The 12,754-nt window shown below is 41.0% G+C and overlaps 1 protein-coding gene across 1 annotated transcript in view; it reads left to right on the forward strand.

Moving 5' to 3' along the window:
* zfhx4 (zinc finger homeobox 4) overlaps positions 1 to 10,546 on the forward strand; it is a 75,876-nt gene extending 65,330 nt beyond the window's left edge. The window contains exons 8-10 of the mRNA XM_079602500.1: positions 365 to 482; positions 631 to 5,841; positions 6,228 to 10,546. Coding sequence (XP_079458626.1) covers positions 365 to 482; positions 631 to 5,841; positions 6,228 to 7,708 — 6,810 coding nt within the window. The 3' untranslated portion in view covers positions 7,709 to 10,546. The remainder of the gene's footprint in view (positions 1 to 364; positions 483 to 630; positions 5,842 to 6,227) is intronic.
* Positions 10,547 to 12,754: the final 2,208 nt, after the last annotated feature.

Below are 12,754 nucleotides of genomic sequence, written 5' to 3' on the forward strand. Positions count from 1 at the left end.
GTATGTGCAGCATTAATTTATTTCTTTAAAAAAATATAAAAAAATACTGAAGCTGTCAGCCTTACTATCTAGATCATACTCTGACAGTGTTGGCAGGGAATAACTTGAATAAGCATTTCCCAGGCCTAGTGTATTCTCCAAAGAATATGTTTTGAACTGGAAAATTCTCCTCTTATTAATTCACAAAACAGCAGTTTTGAAATCGATCTTTTGGAAGTCCCTGTATCTGTGTTTTTTCAAGCTTACCATTTTGAATAAATGTATTATTTATAAATGTATTATTTATGTTTTTTGTTTATCTTATGTTGGTTTGATTGCGGTTAAGGCTGTGATATAACATTATTTATATATTTTATTTCTTCAGGTTGCAGGTCCAGATGTTACAGTGCCCAATTCCTTGCTGTCTGTATCATTACAAGACCAAGTCCCATCTTTGATGGATTCTTCAGCTGTTATCCCTGAGGGATCTGGAAAACCCATGGGTAAGCACATTTATGCTGCCACAGTGTCATCTGAAATGTATGAACCGCATTACAGAGGATTCCTTAGAAAAGTCATAACAATGATCCAATATAATGGAAATTCTTTGGAAGAATTTTTAAATATTATTTTTTTTCTGAATTTCAACAGGAAACAGCTCTAAGGATTTGAAAAGCAGCACATGCCAAGACAAAAGTGAGGTTGAACTTTCCAATGAGGAACTCAAACCACCAAAAGAGGCTGCTGAGGCCCCTGACTGGAAGAAAGCGAGTGGGCAAGACAGGAAGAGCCCAGACTCCATGCAGGAGCATCTTGGTGATCTTCAAAAGCGCCAGCAGCTCTCAGTCTCTGATCGTCATGTCTACAAATACCGCTGCAACCATTGCAGCCTGGCTTTCAAGACTATGCAGAAGCTTGAAATACATTCCCAATACCACGCCATCCGTGCAGCCACCATGTGCAGTCTGTGCCAGCGAAGCTTCAGGACATTCCTTGCCCTTCGAAAGCATTTGGAGACAGGTCACCCTGAGCTGAGTGAAGCCGAAGTGCAGCAACTCTGTGGGAACCTGCCCCTAAATGGTGACATAGCTGAGAGTGAAATGCGGGCTCTAGAAGAGGCACAAGCCTTTGAGCATGAGCTAGACAAAGATGAGGAACTTGACCAAGAAGGGAAGGCCAGTCCGACTGGAAGTGACAGCAGCTCCTTGCTTGATGATATGGGCTCCGAGCCAAAGCGGACCTTGCCTTTTAGGAAAGGTCCAAATTTCACCATGGAAAAATTTCTAGACCCCTCACGTCCATACAAATGCACAGTATGCAAAGAGTCTTTCACCCAAAAGAACATTCTCCTTGTTCACTACAATTCTGTCTCACATTTGCATAAGCTAAAGAAAGTTATCCAAGAGGCCTCAAGCCCAGTTCCACAGGAGACCAGCAACAATGTTGACAACAAACCATACAAATGCAATATCTGTAACGTTGCTTATAGCCAAAGCTCAACCCTGGAGATTCACATGAGGTCTGTACTTCATCAGACAAAAGCACGAACCGCCAAAATGGAGACTAGTACCAGTACTGGGGGTGGTAGCAGTGGAAGTACTTCATCTAAAAGCCCAGTTCCACTTAATCAGGGAAACACTGATTCTGCAAGTGCACCAGTATCCTCTAACAAAGAAAACGCTGTAGATACCAAAGAAGTCACCATAAAACAAACTACTGATCACATCTCTGTGCAGCCCTCCTACCCACTAACCCAGTCACCAGCACAGCTTCAGATGCAATTGCAGCATGAGCTCCAGCAGCAAGCTGCATTCTTTCAGCCACAGTTTCTGAACCCAGCTTTCTTCCCGCATTTCCCAATGACACCAGAAGCTCTACTGCAATTCCAGCAGCCCCAGTTCCTCTTCCCATTCTACATCCCTGGTGCTGAATTTAACATCAGCCCTGAGCTTGCATTGCATTCAGCCGCGTTTGGGATGCCTGGTATGACGGGATCATTCCTAGAAGATCTGAAGCAGCAGATGCAGCAACAACATCAGCTGGGCCAGCAACAGCAGCTTCAGCTCTCTCAGCAGCAAGCTCAACAGCAGGCCTCTCAGTCTCAAATGCAGCAGCAGAAAGCACAGCAGCAGAGTCACAAGCCTAAAACTGAGTCCAACCACTTTAATCTGTCTGAGATCCAAATGTCCAGAGATGCTGAAGAGCACCTAGAAAAGCAGGAAAGCAAAGCAAAGCATGATATAGCTAATGATATTGACAGTGCAAAAGATACAAAAGATTCCAGAAAGCCTAAATTTTCAGAACCTCTTATTCCTCCGCCACGCATCATCTCAGGAGCTAGAGGTAATGCTGCTAAAGCATTACTAGAGAACTTTGGCTTTGAATTGGTTATTCAGTACAATGAGAATAGACAGAAAAGCCAGAAAAAGAACAGAGAGGAAGAGTTGACTGACAAACTGGAGTGTGGGCTTTGCGGAAAGTTCTTCTCCAACATGCTTATTCTCAAAAGCCATCAGGAACATGTGCATGGGCAGTTCTTTCCATATGTGGAGCTGGAGAAGTTTGCACAGCAGTACAGGGAGGCATATGACAAGCTGTACCCCATAAACCCAGGATCTCCAGAAACTCCCCCACCACCTCCCCCTCCACCACCTCCTCCACCTCCTGCCCCAGTGACAGCTGTCCCTGCCACTACATCTGTAGGAAAATCGCAGACACCATCTCCATCACCTCTACAAACTTCCCAGCAAGCACCACCTCCTCCACCACCACCACCACCTCCACCACCAACTGCACCTCCTCAAGTGCAGCTTCCTGTTTCTCTTGACTTGCCAATGTTCCCACCACTGATGATGCAATCAGTGCAGCACCCTGGGCTACCCCCACAGCTTGCACTGCAGCTTCCAACAATGGACTCTTTATCTTCTGACCTCACACAGTTATGTCAACAACAACTGGGACTGGATCCAAACTTCCTGCGGCAGTCTCAGTTCAAGCGTCCTCGCACCAGAATCACAGACGATCAGCTAAAAATCCTCCGTGCTCATTTTGACATCAATAATTCTCCCAACGAAGAACAGATTCAAGAAATGGCAGACAAATCTGGCCTTCCACAGAAAGTCATAAAGCACTGGTTTCGCAATACATTATTCAAAGAACGTCAAAGAAGCAAAGATTCCCCTTACAATTTCAACATTCCACCCATGACCACACTGGAAGACATCAGACTTGAATCCCAAGTGAACATGCTAGAGTACTACAGAACTGATGCTACAGCAAACAAAAGGTCATCAAGAACACGTTTCACAGATTATCAACTGCGAGTACTCCAAGATTTCTTTGATACCAATGCTTACCCCAAGGATGATGAAATTGAGCAGCTCTCCACGGTGCTCAACCTGCCAACACGAGTGATTGTAGTGTGGTTCCAAAATGCTCGTCAGAAAGCCCGCAAGAGTTATGAGAACCAAGCAGATACAAAAGACAGCGAAAAGAAAGAATTAACAAATGAACGATACATCAGGACCAACAACATGCAGTACCAATGTAAGAAATGCAGTGTCATATTCCCTCGAATTTTCGACCTCATTACTCACCAGAAGAAGCAATGCTACAAAGATGAGGACGATGAAGTTGGAGATGAAATCCACTTAGAAGAATTTGCAGAGTTTAATGAGCAGAGTTTAGCAAAGCCAGCAGAGACAGCAAAACCCTCTCTTGTAACAGCAAGTAGCTCTGGTTCCAGCTCTCCCTTAATGCCTTCACCTCGACCTGATGTAGGGAAAACCTCACCCAAACCTGAGGTCCTCCTTGAAAAAACAAAATCGGGAGAGATTGCCCCTTTACAAGCACCCAAGAACCTAAGTGAGTTAAAAACTTCTAAGGCTTCAACCCCACAGCCTCCACCACAAAAAGTACCTCAACCACAAATGTCAAGACCCCATTCCCAGCCCCAGTCTACAGCTGTCCCGTCAAGTCCTCTTTCAATTGCACTGTCTTCTCTTAACAATAGCCTACCACAACACATGTTACAGTACCACTGCGATCAGTGCAAAATCGCTTTCCCATCAGTAGAGCTGTGGCAGGAGCACCAGCACATGCATTTTCTGGCTGCCCAAAACCAATTTCTACACTCACAGTTTTTAGAAAGGCCACTGGATATGCCCTATATGATCTTTGATCCAAATAACCCTCTTATGACTGGTCAACTTCTTTCTGGAGCTCTATCCCAGATGCCAACTCCAAGCAACTCTGGCCTTGCTGTGAACTCTAACTCTATGAAACGTAAATTAGATGAAAAAGAGGATGGATCTCATGAAAAAGATAACAGTGCAGAAGATCATCACAGAGATAAACGTCTTAGGACTACCATTACTCCTGAACAACTTGAGATCCTTTATGATAAATACTTACTTGATTCAAACCCAACAAGAAAGATGTTAGATCACATTGCACGGGAAGTTGGCCTGAAGAAAAGAGTTGTCCAAGTATGGTTTCAGAACACCCGAGCCAGAGAAAGGAAAGGACAATTTAGAGCAGTTGGGCCCTCCCAAAGTCATAAAAAGTGTCCATTCTGCAGGGCATTGTTCAAGGCCAAGTCAGCTCTTGATAGTCACATTCGTTCAAGACACTGGCATGAGGCAAAACAGGCAGGCTTTAGTTTGCCCCCAAGTCCAATGATGCCTCAAGATGATGGCTGTCAAAGTCCCCATAAGTACACTTTTGCTGACTACCTACAAATACCCACAAAGATTGAGATGAATGAAAGTGAGCCTCCAACTGCTTCTTCCACTCCAGTTAAACCGTCTGAGATGCCACTAAAAAACTTATTGAGCTTATCATCTGTAAAAGCAGAACATAGTGATGAACTTGAGGGGTTTAACATGTGCTCTGCAGAAGTCTCTTTTGATAACAAAATTGACTTCGATGAGACCTCCTCAATTAACACAGCTGTGAGTGATGCTACAACTGGAGATGAGACCAATAATGAGGTTGAGAATCTTATAATAAATGGAAGTGAGAAAATGATTGAGAACAAAGTAAACCTAGCACAATCCTCTGATATAAGTGAGGATAGATTCCCTTTCAGCATGGTTAGCCCATCAAGTTTCTCTGGCAGAGACAGTGACTACTTCAATTCCAGAGATGATGACCTAGATGATAGTGCTGACAGGAGCGAGACTTCAAGTTATGCTGATCCAAGTTCACCCAGTCCATTTGGAAGTGCTAATCCTTTCAAGTCTGCAAAATCTGGAGATAGACATGCCCACAAACGTTTTAGAACCCAAATGAGCAATCTACAGCTTAAAGTCCTAAAGGCTTGCTTCAGTGACTACCGCACACCTACTATGCAAGAGTGTGAAATGCTGGGCAATGAAATAGGACTCCCGAAACGTGTTGTGCAAGTCTGGTTTCAAAATGCCCGTGCAAAAGAAAAGAAGTTTAAAATAAACATTGGAAAGCCATTCATGATAAGCCAAGGCTCTCCAGATGGACCGAGGTCTGAGTGTATGTTATGCGGTGTGAAGTATACAGCTAGACTTTCAATTCGAGATCATATCTTCTCAAAGCAGCACATTGCAAAAGTGCAGGAAACCCTGGGCAACCAGGTTGATCGAGAAAAAGACTATCTTGCACCTACCACTGTCCGCCAGCTTATGGCTCAACAAGAACTTGACCGTTTGAAGAAGGTAACCGATGTACTCAACTTGCCAGCCCAGCAGCAACCTGCAGTGGACAGTAATGCACTTCATGGCCTTAGCCTGCCAACTGCCTACCCAGGAATATCTGGTCTCCCACCAGTGCTTCTCCCTGGCGTCAATGGGCCATCCTCCCTTCCTGGTTTTCCACCAAATACACCTGGTGAGTCAGTATGACAAAAACACAGTGCAGTATCTTAATGAACAGTTAATGCATTAAATGCACTTAGTTCTACTGCCCCATTTGCCTCCTTTGAAGGACTTTGACGTTCACTGATTCATAGAGACATTTAATGCATGTATTTACTGTAACAATGTGGAACACTATACTTTGAGTTTGGCTGTGACCCCTATAGTTCAGTTGCTGTAATGCTTATGTTTATTTTATTTCCTCCTTTTTATTTTGTATCCTTGTTTTGATACAGTGTTTGTAACAGTTTTGATCCATAACAGTATATCAGAGGGAGAGCCCCAAAATAATGTCTTGCTAAGTTAAGGAGTGATTCTGCAGTCAAATATTTCAATATTATCTATACTACTGTATTTCAGCTTTAGCGTCTCCTGGTGCTGGCATGCTTGGGTTCCCTACTCCAGCCACCCCTTCTCCTGCCATGTCTCTCAGCAGTACCCCAACCAAGACTCTTCTTCAGACACCTCCCCCTCCTCCTCCTCAGCCCCCTGCACTTCCTCTTCCTCCCACTCCTTTGGCAGCAAATCAGACTGAGCAGCACATAAAAGAATCAGAGAAGGACAAGAAGCTAGAGAAGACCAAGGTGAAAGAAAGAGAAGCTGACACTGCCCGTCCTGAGACCCCAATTGTGAAGAGGAGAGAAAAGCCCTCACCGACACTTTCAGTGCTAGGAAAATTGGGAAGTGAGGCTCAGATGGACCCAGCACAACTGCAAGCACTTCAGAATGCCATTGCTGGTGACCCAGGCTCCTTCTTAGGGGGACAGTTCTTGCCTTATTTCATCCCTGGCTTTGCATCTTGCTTCTCGCCCCAGCTCCCTGGTGGAGTACAGGGGGGATACTTCCCTCCTCTGTGTGGAATGGAGAACTTATTCCCCTACGGCCCTGCAATGCCGCAGGCTATCGCTGGGCTTTCACCAACTGCCCTGTTGCAGCAGTACCAACAGTACCAGCAGTCCCTCCAGGATTCCTTACAGAAGCAGCATCAGCAGCAGAAGCAAATTGAAACGCAGCAGAAAACGCCCACTATTAAGTCAACAAGTGCACAGAGCAACTCTCTCAAACCAAAAGAGGCTATTGGAACTAAGGATGATAAAGGCTCTTCAACAGAAAGCACAAATGAAGAACCTCAAACGAATACCAAAAGTTCAAGCTTTCCAGATGCGTTTATTGTTCCGTCCATCAAACACGAGTTTATATGCAGAAAGTGCCAGATGATTTTTGCTGATGAAGACTCAGCAGCTCGCCACCAGAAGTCCTTCTGTTACTTTGGACACCCTTTTATTGATCCACAAGAGACAGTGCTTCGCAAGGCCGTAAGCAAGTACAATTGCATAGCCTGCAACGTGTCCGTCAGTGGGAACGAAGCACTTGGCCAACACCTTCAGTCGAGCTTGCACAAAGAGAAAACAATCAAACAAGCAATGAGAAATGCCAAAGAGCATGCTAGATTATTACCTCACTCAGTCTGCTCCCCTTGTCCTAACACCACATCTACCTCGCAGTCTGCAGCTTCTTCTAATAACACCTTGCCTCATCTCTCTCACTTGTCCATGAAGTCCTGGCCAAATATTCTTTTCCAGGCCTCAGCCAGGAAAGCTGCTTCCTGCCCATCTGCTTCTCCTCCTCCCCTTTCCTTGCCTTCAACGGTTACCTCAACTTCGTGCAGCACCTCAGGGGTTCAAACCTCACTACCCACCGAAAGCTGTTCAGACGAGTCTGACAGTGAGTTAAGCCAGAAGCTGGATGACTTAGATAACACGTTGGAAGTCAAGGCTAAGGCAGCGTCCGGCCTAGATGGCAATTTCAGTAGTATCAGAATGGATATGTTCAGTGTGTAGGAGTGAAAACGGATCCCTTGCTTAAACGAAAAAAAAAAGACTTTTAACTGCAGTTCCAAAGTTTCTCTAACCCAAAAAATTACAGTACCAAAAGATTGACTCAGGATTGTTTTTCCCATATTGATATGCTGGCAAGAAAATGATTGATTTTTGTTATGGACAGAACTGTTGCAGATGCTTGACTGAGCTTATATTGTATACAAAAACATGGAATAGGAAAACTCTCACAAGTTCTTTTGGAGCTTGATTCAAGCCAAAAATTCTCACGATAGCAAATTGCACCTCAGCTGGATTGATTTCCAAATGCTAGCATGTACTGTATGGGATAATGATCCAGAACTTTCAAAGAGAATTTCTCTTAGTTTAGTTAGGTGTAATTCAGTAGCTTTAAATTCTCAGGTCAGAACATAACATTTCTCATTTGTTGAAACAGCAACGAAGCCTGCTTATAAATGGCTTTTACCAAAACATGTCAAGCTTTATTGGAGGCATTTCCTTGATGTGTGTAGTATACCAAGAGACAATATAACTGTTACTGGACAACGCGCATATCCTTTTAGTTTGCCCTACGAGAGAGTATGCTTTTACCACTGAGGGAATTTAGAATGGTGAAGTCATGTGTATGCCCCTGTGTTTGCCAGTTTGTATTGCCACAAGCTGTATTTATATACACCACCCTTTTTTCTTGTAGAATATACTAATAATCTGTGCCAACTCTTACCTTCTTTCTTTTACCTCTCATCACACCCTTTTCTGAAGAGGTAATAATTCTAGTTTTGATAGACTCTTCGAAGATTATGTGAATAGGACATTTTTTCATTTGTGAATTGCTATACTGTTACGGTACTTGCTTGTGTCTGGACTATAGTGCACTTATTTGATTTCATTTTTTGTTTTGTTATTATTATTATTTGAGGTAGGCCATATCTTAATTTAATAGATATCATTTTTCAGTGTTTGTTTGTTTGTTTGTTTGTTTGTTTTAATTATTATTTGTGTGTAGTTCAGCAGCAGATTGGTCCACATTTGTTAGACGTTTCACACCTAACAATCCAGAGACATTTAACAATTGGTGCATCCATGAAAGTAGTACTGTATACTTGAAACTGAAAAAGTGCAAGTTGGACAAAATGTGTTGAAAAAAAAATGGTATGAACATTTGCTTCTTTTAAACAAGAAAGCTGCTTTTAAAAAGGGGGACAAAGCATTTGTTTTATAAAATGAAAATATTTTTTCTTGTACTTCTGTAGGACTGAACACAGTGTTACCCCTATACACTGCCATATAGTGGATAGGCTGTTTCTTCCATTCTACTCTGGGCACTTCTGTTAATGTCATGAACATAGACCATTTCCCATCATATTTAGTGATACTTGGATTACAAAGTATTATCTTATGACGTTATGCTGCTACTGTGTAATGTTTTTGTTTTCACGTTTTTTATCGCTTGCCATAAATTTCAGCTTCCTACTAGACAGAATACTGATTCATCATGAATTACATTGTTTTTCTTTTGTTTTCTTTTGTTTTTGGCTGTGTAACTTAAAGAATGTGAATGCTGTCAAGGGTGTTTAATTTTTACGAATCACTTTCTGGTTTGATACAGTTGGACAATGTGATTCATTCCAAAGTAACAGAAGGCTTAATGTATGAAAGTAAAAGGCTCGTGAACAAAGAAAGCTAAGCTGTTGTACATATTCGTAGTTGGCTGTGCATGGTACAAATTTATTAATATGAAGAAATGCAAAAATGTATTGCTTTTGGTATTCCTATTCTGAGATGAACAAGTAGCATGTAATGCAACTGTTTGACAGGTTAAATCAAATCATGCTTAAAAATTGTTTCAAACGATGAAATTAAGTAACATTTCATTTTACTTTTTATTGCTGTACAGGTGTTTTTTTTCTGTTAAAGGTAAAATGTCACAGTTTTTATTCTCTTTTTTGTGGACTTTTTAATGTTCTTATTTGGAATTTTAATATTTTAACGCTTATTTTAATCCTGAAGACACTTTTTGATTGTGTTTCACAAGAGACATCTTGGCCTCCTAAGGTGCAATCCTGCCTCTGTCCAAAATATGAGCGACTGTCCTGATTCCAAAGGCTTTTAGAACTCTGCTTTTGCCTTTCCCTGAATGTGGAACAGCATTTAGAGACTGACCTGTCAGCTAGCACCGTGCGCTAAGGTGTTAGCCTGGACCAGAATGCTACCCACACAAAGGACTGGTAAAGCAAAAAAAAAAAAAAAAAAAAAAAATCAAACAAAACAACAAAAAATACAAAAAAACAACAAAAAATACAAAAAACAAAACAAAGGATGGTCCAAAAATGTAATTGTACATAAATGTTGCAACTGCACAGCAGCCAAAAAACCTTTCTACGGATGGATAGTGTCAAGCATAGGAGGACAACCTTTTAAAGGTTGAATTTAGGATTGTTCTTCTGGATATCAAAGGGATGATCAAGGCGTAATCATATTCTACACAATACGTACTTTCAACGCCTGGGTAACATAGAAAATGCACCCCAAGGTTTTAATAAAAAAAAGATGCCCCTATGGCGAAAACTTTAAATAAACTAAACCAAAAATGTTATTGATGTTTTATATATAGAGAGTAGTCTCATTAGTTTTTGTTACTGTAATGTTTGAGGTCTCAGCTGTACCGTATTACGGTAATAACATGGTTTTGAAACTTTTTTTATTTTGTCACAGACCTGTTGTCATAGTTGAAATGACGTTTATTGTAGATGGTATTTGAACAACTTCTTCTGGAAATAGTTCATCAAGTATGTTTGTTGCTCATTGTTGTGATACATTAAAAACTGTATCTGCAAACCACTTCTGTGCCTGGCGTCACTGTCCTTGTTTCTTTCCATTTTCACTGTCATCCGTTAAAACTTTACATTTTAGCCGTCAGTATTATTGCATAACATCACAAGTAAAAGATGTAAAGTCGAGGAGCCACTCCATTCTTACACTGAGCTCATGCTGCCAATGAGCTAGGAAAGAGGTCACATTATCCCTAAATCCACACTGAGAACATTTTTAATTTCACATGGTATGCCTTTACATGTTATTTGGTTGTAATCTGGCTTTATCCAGATGCAATGGATTATCTGTAGAAGTGTCAATCTCAAGAGCCTTTCTGCAGGTATTTGTCTAAGCTTCTCCCCTGGAAGAGATAATGGATTATTCATCAATCTACCAAGCAGAGAAAAAAAAGGACTTTGCATACTTTTCTTATAATCGCTAGTCATTTTTAAAGCTCGCACACACACACACACACACAAAGGTTTGGATGATTGTGGTAAATTGCATGTTAACTTATTTTTAAACCAAACCAGACTGCAGTTTTTCTTGCAGTCACGCTCAATCTCTCATCAAGCAGTTCCTCTACAGTCCAACTGCTGCTAACTTTTCCCATTCCCATTGGTGGTTTCACTTTATTTTGATGGTCCCTTTATCACATTCTGTTGACTATAAGTGACGTTGCACCTACATGTCCACTAACTCTCATTACAGTGTTCGTAGACTGGTAGGGTTAGGGTTAGAATAAGCTAATAATGTTCAAAAGGGACCATCAAAATAAAGTGTCACCCCATTACTGACTAGAAAAAAACTCTCCAAGGCATTTATCCCAGTTTGGACATCTTTGATCAACCTATGAATAGCTTACAACTTACTCAGCACATCCGAATCATTATTTGCATATTTTGCCATATGTATCGTTTATTCCCACAAATCTGTGTTGAGGACACTTGGATGCCATTCCTATTATTTTTCCTGTATCTTGCTGCTGCGTATAGCCAGGGTCACTCTGTTCTGTGATTGGATAGGGTTTGACCTTTGGAAGAACAATAGCAGAAGGCATTTCGGTTCTGCCCTCTCCCCACACCTTCTCTCTATCTTTCCACAGTTGTTTGCTGACATTTAAGACTCGGACCGATCCCAGTAGCTCTGTGTGTATCCCGTGCATTGTGATCTTTGTGAATTGTTCCATTGTTTTGCTCTGGAGTGAGAGAGGACATCTGATGTTAATCCACATATTTGAGTCCACTTGTCCTCGTAAAAGCTATTCGCATTATTGACACTAAAATACTGTATTGTTAGACATCTGAAAGTGTTTAAAGATGACTATTGAATAACAATTCATTTATTCAAATGTTTATATCATTGATATTTCTTCAAATACTTGACACATCAGCCAAACAGACAATTAAATCTGTCCATACGGGATGCCTGGCGTCTAATGGTATTTCTTATACAGTCGAAGAGATGATATGCAGCTGATGTGTCGCATGCTAATGTTTATTGACACATTTACGGTTGATATTTTCTCAAGCCATTTGTTGGGTCTGGGGACAGTAAACTGAATAAAAAGTGATTGGATCTTTGTCTCTCTTGCCACTGAAATCCCAAGTGTAGAATACTAATTCCTGCATTTAGTCCCTGAACTCAGGTCTTTCATATTAAACTGATTCAATTATAATTAAATTCTGCACATGGGAATGTATAATTCCTGCACGATTCCTAATTTACTGTAGCAAATATTATATTATCCCAGGAAAATGCATCATCCCAGAATTTGTGATTTATTTACATTGAAAATAAGCTTAGAAACATAACATAGAATACATATCGGTGCCAAAAATATCTATCTATCTATCTATCTATCTATCTATCTATCTATCTATCTATCTATCTATCTATCTATCTATCTATCTATCTATCTATCTATCTATAATCTGTCTATCATCTACAGTATCTATCTAGAATCTATTGTCTATCTATCTATCTAATCTATCTATCTAATCTATCTATCTAATCTATCTATCGTCATTTTTTCCAAGTAATACATGTTCCTTGATCAACATATTTTATTGATTCTGGAACAACATTCCTGTCCGAAAATCTAACTCTACCCAACTTTTCTCTCAATTCTGATTGGATTATTGGAATGTTGTTCCAGGGTCAACAATGTTGATTCAGGAACATGTACTTAGTGATATCAAGTCCACCCTATCCATCAATCATCCATCTATCCAT

This window comes from Phoxinus phoxinus, assembly GCF_949152265.1.
Source record: "Phoxinus phoxinus genome assembly, chromosome: 24".
Taxonomy (NCBI): domain Eukaryota; kingdom Metazoa; phylum Chordata; class Actinopteri; order Cypriniformes; family Leuciscidae; genus Phoxinus; species Phoxinus phoxinus.